The sequence below is a fragment of the Aaosphaeria arxii genome (genome assembly GCF_010015735.1).
Source record: "Aaosphaeria arxii CBS 175.79 unplaced genomic scaffold BU24scaffold_2, whole genome shotgun sequence".
In the NCBI taxonomy this organism is placed as follows: Eukaryota; Fungi; Ascomycota; class Dothideomycetes; order Pleosporales; genus Aaosphaeria; species Aaosphaeria arxii.
The window spans coordinates 1,105,464-1,123,065 of NW_022983475.1; the positions used below are offsets into that span (position 1 = coordinate 1,105,464).

The 17,602-nt window shown below is 49.9% G+C and overlaps 5 protein-coding genes across 5 annotated transcripts; 3 read left to right on the forward strand and 2 right to left on the reverse strand.

The window, feature by feature from the left end:
• Positions 1–347: 347 nt before the first annotated feature.
• Positions 348–1,042, reverse strand: BU24DRAFT_458634 (ribosomal protein L24; the record flags this gene model as incomplete). Its single annotated transcript, XM_033531655.1, has 6 exons — positions 348–416; positions 472–557; positions 616–709; positions 765–783; positions 840–883; positions 947–1,042. The coding sequence occupies 6 exons, from the start codon at positions 1,040–1,042 to the stop codon at positions 348–350; spliced, it is 408 nt and encodes a 135-aa protein (XP_033387245.1).
• A 423-nt stretch (positions 1,043–1,465) lies between these two features.
• BU24DRAFT_405644 (uncharacterized protein) lies at positions 1,466–4,978 on the forward strand (the record flags this gene model as incomplete). The annotated part of the gene is made up of 2 exons (XM_033525714.1): positions 1,466–4,526; positions 4,647–4,978. The coding sequence occupies 2 exons, from the start codon at positions 1,466–1,468 to the stop codon at positions 4,976–4,978; spliced, it is 3,393 nt and encodes a 1,130-aa protein (XP_033387246.1).
• A 944-nt stretch (positions 4,979–5,922) lies between these two features.
• On the forward strand, positions 5,923–7,797 carry BU24DRAFT_418469 (uncharacterized protein). The gene is made up of 4 exons (XM_033526990.1): positions 5,923–6,140; positions 6,194–6,211; positions 6,452–6,999; positions 7,053–7,797. The coding sequence occupies exons 1-4, from the start codon at positions 6,087–6,089 to the stop codon at positions 7,459–7,461; spliced, it is 1,029 nt and encodes a 342-aa protein (XP_033387247.1). The 5' UTR covers positions 5,923–6,086; the 3' UTR covers positions 7,462–7,797.
• A 1,958-nt stretch (positions 7,798–9,755) lies between these two features.
• On the reverse strand, positions 9,756–13,994 carry BU24DRAFT_458637 (uncharacterized protein; the record flags this gene model as incomplete). The annotated part of the gene is made up of 2 exons (XM_033531656.1): positions 9,756–10,962; positions 13,774–13,994. 2 exons carry the CDS (start codon positions 13,992–13,994, stop codon positions 9,756–9,758), a joined length of 1,428 nt encoding a protein of 475 aa, XP_033387248.1.
• Positions 13,995–15,823: 1,829 nt separating this feature from the next.
• BU24DRAFT_488968 (uncharacterized protein) lies at positions 15,824–17,569 on the forward strand. The gene is made up of 3 exons (XM_033533587.1): positions 15,824–16,008; positions 16,062–16,434; positions 16,492–17,569. Exons 1-3 carry the CDS (start codon positions 15,960–15,962, stop codon positions 17,216–17,218), a joined length of 1,149 nt encoding a protein of 382 aa, XP_033387249.1. The 5' UTR covers positions 15,824–15,959; the 3' UTR covers positions 17,219–17,569.
• Positions 17,570–17,602: the final 33 nt, after the last annotated feature.

Consider the following 17,602-nt stretch of genomic DNA (forward strand, 5'->3'; position numbering starts at 1 on the left):
ATCAGGAAGGGTTGAGGAGGTGATATTTTAGCGTGAACGTGGGATCCAGGAAGTAACGTGGGCATCATGAGTGTGCTGCTTGGTTGTCATTGTTAGTGACCACGAGGCGCTTTTTTCCACGACGATAACCTGCACATGTCCGATACAAGCCTTTCGACTAGTTCATTTGTTCGATCTAGAAGTCGATAAAACGCCCCCACTTTTCAATGCCTTTTTGCATGTTCGAGGTTGTATGGAAAGATGATATGCATTCCGATCGCTCGATGAAAGAGGTAGAGCCCGCGCCAGATTCTCCGGGTAACCCAGCCATGAAATTGTCGTCAACCTGAGAAAGCTCGTGCAATCATCTATGCCTCCCTCTTCTTTGCTGCCGCCTCCCGACCATCCTTTATTCTCTCCAAGATGTTCTCACGGTCCTGTTTTGTCGTGTTAGTATTTCCTTCATTCAACCTTCCAGCATGGTGATTGTACCTTGTCGAGCTTGAGCTTCGTAACGACGACCTTGGAAGCGGCGACGGGGATGGGAACGGACTGGCCGTTGCTCTTCTCACGGACAACTGTTCAAAACACTTAGTATAAAGACCTTCTCCCTCAATTGTGCATTTTCGAACGTACCTCCGTTGATGTGAAGGGCGAACTTGAGACGGTAGACGGAGGTGACCTTGCCCTCACGTCCCTTGTGTGTGCCACGAACGATCATGATCTCGTCCTATTCGACGTTTAGTACTCGCATTTCGTCGGTTGGGGAAATTTCGAAGTCATACATCTTTTCGGACAGGGATGCTGTATTTTGTCAGTACAAGAGGCCACATCAAAGCAGACTGTGGGAGAATAATTACCTGCGCACGTTGTACTTCTCGCGGAGTTCCTTGCTCAATGGCGCCTGAGTGGTGTCAGAACTCCTCCTTCAATCCAATCCAAATTCTGCGTCGAGATGTGTACTGACCGACATGATCACACGGCGCACGCTACTCGGCGCACTGAAGTGTGCCTTTCGCGACTTGCGGCGTGAGCTGGCGAGTCCCTGGTTAACCTTCGTCATTTTGGAGGTGGTCGTTGATGTCGGGTATCGTGGTCGTTGTCCTCGCCCTGAAATTGTCGGAGCTGTGTGCTGCTGGAAAGATTCGCTTACTTAGTGCGCGGCTTGGCCTTCGGTGATATATTTATCCGCTACCGAGTCTGGCCGACGACATCCAACTTATTCGACGCGCATCGCCTAGTTCCAAGGAACACCACATGACTAAGGCAATGCCAAACGCGCGCCACGCGCCCAAACCCTTTCCCTCTAAGTTTCTACAATAACGGCCATCTCAAGTTATATAATCGTCGCGCAATCATTCTGCACGATCCAGTGGAACCCTAACAAAGCGACAATACGGATTTCACTTCCATGGGCTCCTCCGACACATCTAGCAAGGCGATTACCCAAGGACGGGGTTCGTCGCCGAGGTAGGACCTCTCAACCATGACGTCCAACAATTACAATGGAGGCGGTTATACTAGTAACCACCAGTACTCTGCATACCAATCTAATAACCCTGCCGGTTCGATCTCACGACAATACCAACAACCTGCTGCCCCATCGTATACCGCGCCGCCGATCAGTACTCAATCATATGTTCCGTATTCGAACGACACCTACAGCAACCATGGGGTTTATGCAAGCCACGACAATACACTGGCAGGGAGCAGTTTTGGACACAATCGTGAACCCCACAATAGAGCCGCCGAAGTGCTGAGTAACATGTCCAACATGAGCTACACAAACTCGACCGCAACAGATACAGCAGCAGTGCACGCAGCGCGCTATTCGAATGCTTCTCCCGTGCCGCGGCAAGCAGCTCATGCTGCACCTATCCCTCCCCAAGCCGCGTATGGCCAAGTCCAGGCGCGTCCCCGTAGCACGAATGCTAAACGTGGACTTCCCTCGCCAGCTACTGGTGTCGCGTATCCTTCACAGCAGACAACGAATGTATACAATCATCAACCACAGCCGAAGCGAACATCAAGTCCCGCTACAATCCACTATCAATATCCTTCCCACATACCGCCAGCGCAGTCAGCACAGTCCAAGCCTGCCGACCCAGTCCGACAATTGCCTAGCATAGACTCTGCTGGCCTGTCACACGCGAGTACCGTGAACGTCCCTGAGCGGTTCGACAGCAATGCAGTCAATACGGTGGATCCCATGGCTGTTTACGATCTATGGCCGGAATACCGCCGACAACAAGAAGCTCTTAGGGAACAAGAAGCTCTTCGAGCACAAAAAGCGGCTGAAGTTGCAGCTCGTGCGGAGAAAGAGCGTAGAGCTGAACAAAAGCGCAAAGAAGAAGAGCAACAATTGGAAGAGAGGCGTAAAGAGGAAGAGCGCCAACGGGAGGAGGAGCGCCAACGGGAGGAGCAACGTAGACTCGCCGAACAAGAAGAAAAAGCTAGACAGGAGCGAGAAGCAGCAGCCGAACGTGCCGCTCAGGCTAATGCGCCTAGTTCCGCAGCTTCTTCTGCAGAGCAAGATCTTGAGGCAGAGATTCGGGCAATGATGGCGAAGATGCGGGAATTGAATGGCAAAGATCCGGCATTGTTAGCAAAGATTTGGGAGGAGGAACGTCGAGCCAAGGCTCCCAAATCACCCACGGTTCAATCGAAGACTGCTCCCCAACCAGTCACCTCAGAGCAATCTGCACCACAGCCTGCTACCACCCAAGCTTCAGCACCTCAGCCTTCTAAAGCGAACACAGGCACGCCGCGGACCACTAACCAGCGGAAACCGGCAAAACCCAAACCAAAGTCAACCTCTTCAACACCCATCCAGACATCGTCTATCGAGCCACCAGTATCTTCAACAGCACCAATTCCGGCCTCTCGATCCATAAAAAACACAATCTGGCCACCTGGAAAGAAGGCACAGCTGGCACAAGCTGCATCCTCCTATCTCAATGGCATAAACCCTACCAACAATATAAGTGAACAACAAGTCTTGGGCTTACTTGATGGAAATCCTTCGTATATTGAACTTTGTGAGCAACTCGAGGCGTTAGGGTTGAAACTGGATCGTGCAGCATTCGCAAAAAATCTATTGACAGCTGTGCCCGACATCAACTCAGCAACACGCGCGCAATCTCAGGCTAGGGCGAATCAAGGACCCTCAAACGGTACGTTAGATGGATCTATCGCGCAAAGAGTCCAGGCGCCTCCACCTTTAATGAAGCCGAAGACCCCTGCTGCTTCAGGCCTTGCCGTTCCGCCGCATCCAACGCTGTCTACGCACACCGCACCGTCGCCAGTAATGAATACACCACAAATACCTTTTGCTGTGCAAAATGGATCTTCAAGCCAGGCTCCTTGTCCGGTGGCTGAGATGATACCCATCAAACCAGAGCTCAAACCTCCAGCGAACAAAGAAGAGGCCGCACGGAAGCGTACTTTCAATGACTTGATAGATCTTACACTTGTCGACGACGAGGATGTAGAACCAGCGCCTAAGAGATCGAATCTTGGCACTGTTTACACCCACGGCACTAATTCAACCCCGGCGTTCGACACTTCCATGTATTCCTCGAATATCATATCACCACCGCCTCAAGTAAATGCCAACGAACCTAGCGCATACCCGCCTCAGACTTTGAGGAATAGAGTGCTTGCCCAACCACTTGATAAGAGAAAGGCCCTGCGACGTTCCTCATATAATCCCGCGACCATTGCGCGAGATGTACTCCTGGCCAGTGGCAGGCATCCAGACGCACGCTGCTTGAATGGGCATCTCGACGTCCTCAGATTACATGCGCAAATATCTGTTGATGCAGATCTCAGCACGTTGAGATGGGATCTAATGGATCCTGGAAATCCACCGAAAGGTTATTATCGGGACAGAGCGCAGGATACGGTCGACGATGCAGACGACGAGTCTAACAGTGACGACGAAGGCGCCGCTCAAGTGAAACATGAAATAGTGTTGCACACCGTCACAACTGGTGGGGACCAGGCACTGCCTGACCCTACTAATCCATTTAAGGTTAAGCGGCGTGGGAGACCTCCCAAGAGCGCATATACCACTCCTTCTCACACTCCTATCACCGCACGCGCGACAGAGTCAAACTCGAAAACAAACTCTCCACGACCTAGTCCTGCAGGTGTGGGCTACTCTGCCTTTCGTTCAATGGAAACCGGCCCAGACGGGCAACCGGTTCCCAAGAAGAGAGGACGGCCTGTAGGCTGGCGGAAAGCCATTCACGGCGTCTCCGCAGGCCAACCAAGTCCTCTTGCGTCACAAAACACACCAACACACCAATCCTCTCCTGGAGTACGCAATCCAGTTGTGATCAAATCTCGGTCACCAAGTGTTGCGAGGAGCGCGCCTCGATATCAATCTTTCAAGTGTCGGTGGCGCGATTGCAAAGCTGAGCTGCATAATCTCGAGACCTTAAAGAAACACACGTATAAGGTCCATCGGAAAGAGAACGTCCAGGGAAATGTAGAATGTCTTTGGAACAACTGCAATACCCACTTCACTACCGATGCAAGATGGCGTGAGCATCTTGAGAAACACTATGGGCAGATTGCATGGGAGCTCGGAGACGGCCCAGCTAGTGGACTCTCTGGTGAAGAATAGCATCTTTCATCAGGTGTCCAAGCTAATCCTTCGTCAGATGCACATGAATCTGATGCATACCTTAGCGATGCTCAAGGTCGACTCGTAACTCCTCGAGTCACTGCGACCCCTTCACCTAGCCTGTCAGACATGCAAAAGCGGTCTTCACCCGACCAACGCGGACTAGGACGAGGACGAGGGCGGCCGCCTAAAGCTACCTCTCAAGAGCAAGAAGCTCGCGACACCTTCGATAGAGTAGTCGCGCACAAGATACGAACCGGCGGCCCAGGCATTGACCGAGGAGGCGCTACTTTGGTCAATGAAAAACGCCGCAGGGGATTTTCTGAAGATGACCAGGAGGAAGAAGCTTTCGTAGATATCGAACCGTGAGGGAAACTTAGTAATAATCGGTCATTGGCCATCCAGAATCAATCAGCTGGAAATGAACCCTCTACGAAACCTGGACAGCTTTTGGCACCGGTCTGGCTAACATCGAATGGTGTAAGCGAAACCACTAGAATAATCGTACCACTTGGTATATTCGAGAGCTTTGTAGCCCCGTGCTCCTGAGCTTAAATCATAATATACAAAAACTGAATACCGGCAACCAGAATGCAGGTTGTGCTGAATTGATATTCTTCGCATGCATACGTGAACGCCTGACTCTGAGACACCACGCACCCAAGTACCAATGCGTCAGTCCCTGTGTAGATGGATAGCAATCCGACTCTTTTAGTCCGCGAAACATCTCCTTGTTATAATCGCTGTTAAAGCAATCCTGTTTCTACTCTTCTCATCCTCAGCTCCTTTTCCCAGCAACTTTAGGATTCTGTGCGGCCGCGTGGTCTTCCGAATTGACTTCGAGGAAATGGTATAATATTATCAGAAGCATGGCGGCACTCCCGAGGAAGATTGCGAGCGAGTAGAGTTGCGAGTCGGTGATCATATTGATATCGGCGTGTTGCGGTATACGAGGCGATTGAGGGTTGGAGCTGCCACGGAGGTCAATTCGATCGCGTTTATTACAGCGTAGGCTTTTAGGAACATACTTGCTGTATATGTACGGAAACTTTTATCGCAAGGCCACTTTGTGGTTATCGTCGCGGTATTTCTCGTTGTATGGATCACAATCAATCCCAGTAATGGTAGACTTGAGAACACCTGGAGCTTCTTACGAGTACTGGTTGCGAGGCCAGGATCGCTCTTGGCAAATAAAGAGACAGGACAGGGACGCACAGGCCAAACTCCAGCGACCGCCGCCACCAACTAGGCTCCGCTCCACCCCACCAAGAAGCCCGCCCACACATACTCCGTCATTCTTCGAACTTTGTCACTTTGCAAGAGAACCTCTGTCCGATTCCTACGTCCTTGGACCCTACCCTCGCGGAGAGCCACCACTGTTGCCGGGCTAGTTTTGGGGATTTTTTGGACCTTGCGCTTGTACAGGAATATATTCTTACTAGATTTCGGAGGACTTGGATACTAGAAGTTGCCCATCATGCCGCCCAAAGGAAGAGACCAGCCAAAGGCTTCGAAAACCGCCGTCGACAAGGTATGGACCATGCAAAATTCAACAGTGGGCCGAATATACTAACAATGGCGTAGACGTTTGGTATGAAAAATGTATGTACCCATATCTACACGATCAAGACCGCGGTTGCCCAGTTACACTTTGCCACGAGCCTCACTTCACACCCAATCGCTTGTTGTTGGATATAATGATGGTGGGAATTTGGAGCCATCGTTCAGGACAAACGATGACATTGTGTCCAATTCTCCGGGCTACATTCCCAGACAGACCGTCTGGCGCTCGTTCTCCACATGAATATATATTCATCAAGATCGCTAACTTTTGCGCCGTAGAAAAAAGGTGGAGCTGCCCAAAAACAGATCAGGCAAATCCAGCAGGCTCAGGCATCTGCAAAGACCCCCGAGCAGAAGCGTAAAGAGGCCGAGAAGGAAGCACGAGAGCGCGAAAAGAAGGCCGCCGAGGATGCTCGAAGGGAGACCGCCGAACTCTTCAAGCCTGTACAGGTGCAAAAGGTTCCCTTTGGCGTTGATCCAAAGACTGTCCTTTGCCAGTTCTTCAAGAAGGGAAATTGCGAGAAGGGCAAGAAGTGCAAGTTCTCTCATGACCTGAATGTGGAAAGGAAGACGGAGAAACGAAGTTTGTACACGGACAGCAGAGATAAAGAGGAGGAAGAGGAGAATAAGAAGAAGGACCAAATGGATGACTGGGACGAGGAGAAATTGAGGAGCGTTGTTCTCAGTAAACATGGAAACCCCAGGACAACGACAGACAAGGTCTGCAAATTCTTCATCGAGGCGGTCGAGAACCAGAAATATGGCTGGTTCTGGCAGTGTCCAAACGGCGGCGATAAGTGCATGTACAAGCACAGTCTGCCTCCAGGGTAAGTTCATCCGACATGGAACTTTCAAGGATTGCATAGTTAACAGATCACAGGTTCGTGCTCAAGACCAAAGAACAGCGCGCCGCTGAGAAAGCGCTTATGGACAAGTCTCCTCTCAATACGCTCACTCTCGAAGACTTCCTCGAATCTGAGCGTCACAAGCTGACAGGTACACTCACACCCGTTACTGCCGAATCCTTTGCCAAATGGAAGAAGGAGCGCATGGACAAGAAGGCGGCCGAGGAACAAGCCAAGGCCATGAAAGAAGCAACTGGTCGTGCTATGTTCGAAAAGGGCGATTGGCAGGATAGTGAGGAGGAGAGCGATGATGACGACGCCGACGGTGCATGGAACCTCGAAGCACTTCGGAGAGAGACCGAAGCTGCAAGGCAGAGGAAGGAAGAAGAACGGCTGGGTCTGGCATCATCCGAACAAAACGCTGTGGAGGTGGAGGTCTCTTGAAATCAGCATCACCATATGCATGTTAACGGCATTCTGGATCGGAAAACGAGGCATTGATACCACTGAGCCGCGGCGCCGATAAAGGCCCGTGAGGTAGCATCAGCATGGTGGCGGAAGCAACAAATTGTGGAAGCATACACTTTGGGTGCCACGGCCCGAGGCAAGCTTTGTGCTTGAGACTGGGATCGAGGCACCCGAAAAAAAAAGTGCCTTGAAGCGCTGCATTAGACCAGCCGATTTCACTGCGACGCAGAGGAATGTAGTGTCCGGAGTCAGATACTGTTGTTCAAGATCATTGATATTTACTTATATATTCTTATCCACATGGAATTCAGGATTCTAATTCGATTTAGAGATGTTTTCAAACAACGTGTGTACCATTTATATACTCTACGCATTCTCTGGATAATGTCCTCATGATTATCAAAACTCATCACGCTGCTACCATTTGAAATCAGATGCCGTTCACTTAGTGCTCAACTGATACAACTCGGCATAGGCACTCCAAATTCCTACATACCTTGATTATAGATACGAAGATTGCTCAAACCAAGAAGAGATCTAGCAGAGAACTACAGGTACGGTGACTAGATTGTGACAGCAATTACGTCAAACATAACATCTTCAATATTCAGTCTGACGAGACAACCACTTGACTGAAGCACATGTATGTAGCAACTTGACAGCCTGTCCATGTCTTCCTTGGTCCCTACATCTTCGTTCTCATTTCCCGTTGCACACACACGCACATTTCCCGATCCTTAAAGCAAGACCCTAAACACCACTTATCTCACGCCTCACCCTACAGACATATTCACCTGGACCTTTCAACCCCCTATTTCCCTAGCACCCACACAACCTAGTGTCGTTCCTTCCACACATAAATCACAGAACCAACCTACCTTCCCTTCAGAGAAACTTTAGAAGGAAAGGAGAGTATGCGTATAGAAAGGACGTTCCAGGGACATCCACCTCGGTATGAAGAGCATCGTGTGACTCGGAATCTGCATACATGGAAGAAGTGTGTGCACAGCTAACATAGAACATGCATCACAGAAGAAATGATATTCGCCGCCATGTAACCGCCACGTCTCCTGAGTACTAGGAAAATCAACCTTGAAACTCCTCCCCACGTCGTTGCCTACAATGCAGATGAACAGTGAGGTGCTTCAAGACAGACTCATCATGGCATATACGCCTCACTCACATAGAATACAAGTGACTCGTAGGATTCCGTGTGGTTTATGCCGTGTCATAGTACGTATGACTGTAGAGGCAAAGGGCAGTCATTATCGTTTCAGGATGAGAGTAGTGCCTGATGTTTGTGTATGGATGAGTAGTTTGTACTAACATATTACGCTTCGGTGTAGTCCGAGGACTCCATGGTATATGAGTCTGAATTTGTATGTGTAAATCGGCCGTTGATTTATGAAGGGTTAGAAAGGGGAAACCATGGTATGAATGTAAAGCTACATAGCGGGGAGATGGCATTTAGACAGTGAGAGCATCTGCCTTTCATGAATCATCACCTTTGTACTTAGCACATGGGAGAGAATATATGATGCCAAGCTGGATGGAGTCAGTCTTATTATTCAACTGACATCGAAGATGCGTTATGTGACATTGGATTGCTCATTGTGATTCGTAACGTAACAGTCATATTTCTGTAATAAGAGCACACGTGATTGTGGTACGGAAGAGTGAGAGCTATCGTTGTAGATACTGGGATTATACCACCAGGGAACATGGATGGCGCATAGCAAGGTTCAGATACGAGTAGGTTTGGCGTGCAACGATGAATCACAGAAGTATGGATGGAGTCATATGATGACCCATAATTAGGGCGTTGGAGTCACTCAAACTTATTTATCACGGAATAGTCACTTCGAGCCGCTGTAGGTCGTGTTATAGGAAGTATAGATTGGATCATAAATATCAAGACTAGGTCGCGAAAGGTTTGAGATCAAAGCACTTTCACTGAACGGCAACTACAACAATATAGCTTTTCTGAAAGGCTGTTGCCGATACTCTCGATAAGGACAAATAAGCGGCACAAGGAGGAGTCAATCAACCCATTGGGAGACTACGCTCCGAGCGCTGAGCAAGACGCAGAAAGGACAGTATTCCATAAAACAAACAATGATAGAGAACATTAAGAAAATAGGAATCGCAACCATCATCCCACGAAGGGAGAGGTCGTAAAGAGCCACCACCTACGAGAGGGGTGGGGGGTGAGGCTTAACCTCACCAGCTCATCAAGCCCACCACGAACCAAATCGGGCAGACTGATATATTTATGCACCATTGTAACCATGCGCAAGAGCAATGTTCTTCCACTTCTCTACTTCGGCCTCAAGCTCTGCATTTCGCTTCTCCAGAGTGTTGACATGATCAAACTTGCGCTGTCGGGAGTCACGAGCGGCAAGGGTATTGCGGGCTCGCTTCATAGCGACCTTGTCGTTGGGGTCAACAGTGATGTCTGGGAGAACACCCCTTCGACGACGGCTCTTGGAGATCGAAGCATTGATGACTGGAGAGCTTGAGACGGACGACTTCCTCCTCGAGTCCAGGATGGCAGGGGAGTTCGCACTGGACGAGTTCGAGCGTGCCATGGACTGGCTGCTTGGGGTGCGCTCGAGATTCAGGGCCGCTGGCGCCGGGATCTTGATGTCTGGCGACTGCGACTCCTGCTCGGGGAACAAGGAGTACCAGGTATCAGGTCCTCCTCCCTGAAGGCCATCGGCGGGGTTGAACAGCGGAGAAGTTTCGAAGCTGTCGTTGATCATGTAGGGAGATTCACCAATATCGGGAGAGGTCAAGTTTGTGAACGCTGTGGAGTGCGGGGCAGAGCCAAGGGAGTCTCCAAAGATTTCCTTGGGAGAGACTGTGCGGATCGACTCCGCGGCAGAGTCGTTGATCGAAGTGAACGCCGAAGCGGGGAAAGTGAGACCCCACTCCAGTTCGTTCGAAGCAAAGGCGGGCCCGAGGCCGGCGCCTAGGTTCGAGTCGAACGAGTTATTTGTGTTCAGATCTATAGGGGAGGTGAGTCTTTGAATCATGGAGGAGCGAAGATGGTGAGTAGTACCTGCCATAGTAGCGATGTGGAGTTGTTGTTGTTGGATATCGGTATGAGTGCTAGTGCTAGTGCTGGTGGTACTGGAGAACAAGGGGACTGGCGGACGCTGTTGTAGTTTCGGTCGTTGTTGTTGTAACGGAGGCTGCTGGAATCCTGCAGTGGGTGACGGGGCAGAATTGGGGTACAAGTTGCCTAGGTTAAACGTAGGATGAAGCTGAGGAGCGCTGGGTGCACGCTGCGGTCGTTGGGCCGGCTGGTCGAAGAGCACGAAGTCGCTGTTGACACGCGGGATCGCGAACTCGGAATGGGACTGCTGAAGTGTTCGCCGCAAGGCTGGGGGAGCTGGTGAGGGAAGCCATGTTGACTGTTGAGAAGCCGTGATGGACGACGTAAAGTCGAACCGGGGTGGGTTATTGGAAAGAGAACTAGAGCTGCACGAGGCTGGGCTGTAGTTCAGAGGTTCCGCGAGGGAGGACTCTGAAGTGGGTTGAGTGGAGAGTATGGTTGTTATAACGTTGGGATCCAAGGTGTCGACTTTAGAAGGCGACTTGAGAAGAGAAGAAGGGGGGGAATCTAGAAGGCAGCCATTTTGATCTGTGACTGTCTTATGATGTGTGTGTGTATTGTATAGTTGGGTGAGGATGGAAGAGAAAAGAAGAAGAAGAAGATCAGGCAGCGAGAGGCAGAAAGCGAATATTATGTAGTCTGTGGATGGCTGGTGGTGGGTTGAATGTGGGTGGGAGAGAGAGTGAGCCTAGAGAGGGAAGGGCATGGGTTGGGTGGTCCGGGCGGCGTGGTTTCGGCCTTGGCGGGTTGAAGTGTGAGTCACAACTTTTTTCCCTTTTCCCTTCTCTCCCTCTTCCCTTCCTTCCCACCAACCACAACCACCGCAACCACCATCACCATCACCCATCACTTACTTTGTTTACGCATCCCTCCCTCTACCTAGTTAACTATCCATGGATGTGGGATCATTACCCTCGTAACCCTCTCTTTCCCATCCCATATCCCGTCGTATTTCCGTTCGTTAGCATCTGTGCATCTGTGAAACCGACATTAACGTCAACGCCCATTTCAGTGACCGGTCCTCGCTTCTCACCCACAATTGGTCAACCTCTTGCATGGGAAGAATGTGGGCTGCATCGCGCTGCACCGATTTGTCTCTAGTCAAGGCGAGGTCCCGTAAGCAGAGCGGCGGCTGAGTGTGCTGGAGTGCTGGTGTGCGTGGCCCGCCCTTCGTTGCGACAATTAACAACTGCGCAACTCGTTGAATACCCACCATCGCCCATCTGCTCCTCCGTAACTACTTACCTAGTCTCCAGCAGGAGTATGCAAATCGACGTACCAGACCCGCTTCTTTGCTGCTTTCGAAATGCGCGCACGCCGTCTCACTCGATCGCTTCCACTGCACCCTGCTCTGCTCTGCGCGGGCACGCAGGTTCGCATCACTCCTCCATCGTTGCACCTCGTTCATCAATCAATCTATTCAGACCGATCTGTGTACGCGTTCTGAAGCGCAAGTCTTCTTCTCGTTCTCCTTCTTCTTGTTCGAGAACCAAGACATTACAGACAACCACTAGTCCACGTGCGCATGTGTTAACTACAACTTTCGCAACGCCTGCCTCAATCAGGCACTTGTTATTTCGCAGGGCGCATATCACGGGCCGGAGGCGCGCCAGCTGATATTGGCCCCGATAGGGCCGGAGTGCTAAAGAGCCAACAAGTAACCAGGGAGAGCCATTCAGCACGATTAACGATCCAGTGCAAGCCAGTTAACCCGTCTCGGAATAAACCAATCCCATCCCAACCCCGTTCATCCCGCTTCTTACGAGTAGCAACTTGCAAGGGCTGCGCCGCCGCCCTTTATTGTTTACGGATGCCTGATCGATGACCAGGCAGGTGCGCGGTTCAACGCAAAGTCAATGAGGCTGTGGCATTATTGCTACATGATCGCAGCGCTTCGACTCCATACTATTGACGTTGACGGAGTGAACGATTGAAGCGGTGAAGGTTTCTTTTCAGAAACAAGCAAAGCATTGCGTTGCGAAACCACCACCTCCCCCGGCTTTCAAGCCACAATCACTATCATTAAAACTAAACCTCTAGCTTGGTGCTGTTCACGAAAGAACTGTCTCTCGCACTACGATAATGGTGTTGAACAAGCCCGATTTTCGCTCTACTCTTTCCCATCGTGATCCTTTTATCCGATAAATCCTCACTTTGAACCATTCCTGAATATTTATAACATCGTCGCTGTACCCCAAACTGAGATGCTTCATCATGTTGTTACAAACTTCGGCACCGCCGTTCTGGGTCGACGTTTCACCATGCTATGAGTCACTGATCGACCTCTAAGACGCTTTCGCTTGCTTGTGGGGACGGAGTGCATCCTCCGATGGAAATAGAAGTGAGGAACGACTTGATCTTGGCATACCCAATTAATCCTCACCCCATGATTTCTACCCGCTTTCCCGTCGCAAAAGGAATGAAATTCGAATATACGGAGTACAAAGTAGTTTCTGATCATGCACCATATGTTTGCAACGTTCTGCCTCGGTACCAGTCAATCTCTGCTTTCAATTGCGTCGACATCTGAGACACAATCACGATCTCCCGATCAGGACTATTCCAAGTAAATGCTCCATAGCTTTACAGTCTTCACCTTGAACGTCGGAGACTTCAACAAAGATTCGCGACCTTTGCGATTCTGACGTAGTAACCAGCTATTTGAGCATGAAGCATCGGATACGTATCCAAAGCTCCAACTGGCCCCTCGGATACGTACGGATGCTTTCGCATACTCAGTACCTTCACCACCTCTGCTTTCACAAGCCAAAGAACTCTACGGCCGTGTACGGCAGCGTGCATATAGGTCTACACGGAGGCTGAACTCTCCCAAGTTTCTGCCTTCTGCTAAACTTATGTCGGCCGCGGCCTTCTCACAATTGCTATCGCTGCACATGTTCTTCAGGTTGATGCTACGCTCCTTGTGAGAGTTAGGTTGCTTCACCAGCTCTTAGAGCATCGTGGATCACGGAACATGCCATCACATACATTTCATCTGGACATGGCTGATCGAACGCCTTAGAAATGCTTGATGCACTTTCTGCATTCCTTTCTAGGACTTGGTCTTTCTGTAATTTGGTACGGATGTTGCACCGTTTACTAGTTCGCAAATTCAGGGACCTGCTTTGAAATCCTCACGGATCTCACGCTGAGCCCCATGCCCTACTCACCCTAGAACGACACCTCCAATTGTTAGGCTGCGACCTTGGAGGCCATTGGACTTTTCCAGATGAAGTCGGGACTCGGACCTGCTCCGACGATTCTGTCTTGCTTCATCCACTGCGCCGAAATCCGAATAGACTCGTTTCAATGCCGCGAACAACCCTGGCCAAGGCATATGGACTATTCCATATGGCTTCCACGCACTCGTGGGTTTCGGACTTGGAAGCATTTTGTCATTACCTTCAATACACATATCCCTTTACTTAGCACGGCGGCGTCTGGTATTGCTTGTTGGCGCATCTTCGCCGCGAGGCTTTTCGCCGATCGCTGTAAGATTCTGAAGTCTCATCGTTTGGATAAGAATACGGCCACTACTCTTGTGGTATAACACGGAGTCTATTATCCAAGTTTCTAAAGGGGTGACTGTCCATCAGGCTTAGACCGCCATTATCCAAACAGAGCCTGGACGGCCCAGCCTTAACGCCTCCAATCCTAACATCCATTGCTCAGATATATTAGCTCTGCAGATCCCCAGGTTTTCACAGCATCTCGGAATTAAGATTCTCTCCCCCGAGTGCATAGAAAGATGACAGAAGGTTCTTCATTTTGAACTAGCGGGCGAGCCTCCGTCAATCACCTTTTTCCATGTGTCTCGCATTCTGAAGTCCACGGCCGGGCTTCAGCAATCTCCGCACCCCCGCAGTCTTCCCCCACAACATCTCACGATTCCATCTGCTCAGGGTCCAACAACTTAAAGGGACAAAGGAAACTCTTGACGACAGAATAGCTCCTCTCATGGTCTTCACCGACATTTGTGTCGTGCTCCTCTGCACTGATTTTGGTGAGCATTTAGAGGATTGGCCTACACTACTGTGTCAACACCACTGTGCTTATTTCCAGCCGGTGCTAAGCAATAGATGTGCTATTTGAAGCACATTGATATTTCTCGAGAGGCCATGATGTATGATGATTGTGGTCTTGTCACATTGGCATTCACAAAGTACGATTAGTCTTTCGGAAAACCGCTTCTTGGTGGTGAGAGCCTTATTCGCTGTCTGCGTGATTGCATAATTAGACTTCGGCCCATCCAGCGGCCATTCCCTGCTGGAAAGGTCAATAATAGATCTAGAAACAACCTGAAAGGCTCGGTTGGATCGGCCGATATTGTACGAGTATCTTCACCGTGCTTACTACAAGGAATTCTTTAGGGGTCTGGCTGCTTTCGTGCTGTGGACGTGCGGTGTGGATCTTGCGGTTGGTACCGAACCGAACGGCGGGTCCGAACGGCCAGAGCGATGGTAATTGCGGTCACCAAATGAACAAGAGCTTATCGCAAATTCACTTGAAATGTCCATCTATTGGTCTATGACCGTAGATATCGGTATCCCTTTCATACCGTGCGCCAGAGTAGTTCACACAGCCACGGACCATTTTATGATATCAGAGATCAGATCTAAGTAAAGAACGATTATAGTAATCATTCATAGGAAAATCGTTTGCTAGCGCAGAAATGTTCAGAAATCAGTAGAGACGATCGATAGGACTGGCCTTTTGTGCTTGGAAATATTGTAGTTTCGACGATTACTCCACAGCGGCCAAGCTCTTAACGCGAGGCGCAGATGAGTTTGATATTCACGGCCAGGACCGTTATTTCTAATTTACACAACACAATCATGTCGATCCTGTTGTCATTGCAACTATTTGGAAACTTGCGTACCATGAGTGTGCCTTTGCACAGCCATTGGCTTATGTTTAATCAATGGATAGCCGAAAGGGTTGTGAGACTTTTGGAATAAGGGATAAGGGAGAGACACAGTGATAGCGGAGTGCTCGGCCGTAGCAAGACACCAAATAGCCGTACCCTACCAGACTTCGAGACTGCCTGGCTGCCTCTCTGCCGCAGCGAAGTCTAGCGGTGACGTCGAGAAGTACGCTTTAGAATAGGTCTGTGGTCAGAATAGTCTGGTGTCCTGTGCATACCTAGCGCCAAGGTCTAAATCGGCCAAACTGGGTTCGGCCTGTCCTCGGTGCTTATAATATCCTATCAGCCCTACGATACTGAGCCGAACCTCCATGACTGTACCTGCAATTCCAGCCTGGCCTTTGGTATTTGCTATATAGACACTTAACCTATCATAGAGTTTACAATCATATCGTACAATCCAAATCTCCTCTCGGTTTCTTCACAGTTCACATGGCCGACATCCAACCTGAGAAGCTCCATTCTGCTTGTGATGATTGTCGTAAGTTGTTGCTATGGATCATGCCTACCAGAAACCAATCTAATCTCCTTCAGGAACACGAAAACTGAAATGCTCTGGAGAGTCACCGCAATGCAGTCGATGTGCCAGGGAAGGCATCAGATGTGTCTACTCACCACAGAAGCAAATGGGTAGACCAAGAAAAAGGAGACGAGAAGACGAAGTGACGCCGCCCGAACCAACACCTGAAATACCACCTGAGATACCACCACATTCCTCTTACGAACTTCCCACTACCCTTGCCTTTTCTGAATTTGGTTTGATCTCTCCACCTGATTTTGGCGACTTCACTGGCCTGCCTCTACCTCAGTTGCCGCAGGATGACGCCTTCTCTGCTGCTACATTTTCTCTGAGCAATGAATCGATCATTGCTGCACCACTAATGGATGGATCAAATATGGACTTCAGGTGTGTAATTCGGCTCACATTGTATCACTGATCCATTCGAATACTGACCTAGAGTAGCTTTGGACCGAATGACACGATAGATCCAAGTCTATGGAATCCCCAAGCCCAGGAGGCAGCTTCGATTGACACGCCCATTTCCCTAGAACCAGCACAACCAGAAGGACCATGCACATGTCTCTCCATCATGTATCTCACACTTTCCGACCTCCAGAGCCTCAAATCCTTCTCCTTCCCTGCCGTCATACCTGAGCTCCGCAAAGCAATGACGACAGCCGCAGCAATTGTGCAATGCGAAAGGTGTCCAAAGGAGAGCTTCACGGCCATACAGAACGTACAGTCTCTATCAGCCTTGCTCAGTGCGATTGCAGAGCGTTTCCACAAAGTCCTGGTTGGCATCGATGCAGAAACCGAACGCCTCGAGCGTACGGGTGAGAAGAAGTTGTTCCGGATAGGCGACCACGATCCCTCACTACGACATCTCCACACGGGGCAGATGGACTGCCCAATGGGCTTCAACGTTGAGCTCGAGTCTGCAGTGTGGAAGAAACTCGCCAAGAAGGTGTTGAAGACCGAGGTGCACGGCGGAGGGAGCAATCCATGTCCCCTCGTAATGCTTCTGGAGATGATGGAGAAGAGACAACACAAATGGCATGACGACAATATGAATTTGCAAGAAAGGGAACGCATTTTTGGGGCCCAGAATATGTGCAAGCCCGGCGATGCAACATGTTTGCGGATGATTAATCAGATCAGGCACATGATCGACCACATGAAATGGGATTGAGGTGGAGTTATTCGTACATTAAAGATTGGATATCGACTTAATACTACATCCCTGGACCGGTTCCGGGCTCTTATTGAGACAGATTCACCAGTGCAACGATTGTATTACGGAACCAAATTTCATCGACGGACAGAGGTAGAGAGACAGTGCGTAGGAAACCGCAGCGATAGAGAGGATCGCTGTCAGCAATTTTGCATGCCTCCATGCATTGCACTGATGGAGTCTGGTTAACAAATGCTCTCACGTAGATTGTTCATCGTCTTACCCGTGAGCTCTCTCTGGATGGCCAATTGTCCTTTTCCGTACCGAAGCCCTTCTCTTCGTCTTTCGGCACTGTTACGGCACTGATAGATTTAATAGAAAGAGAGAAATCTCCTTCTTGGT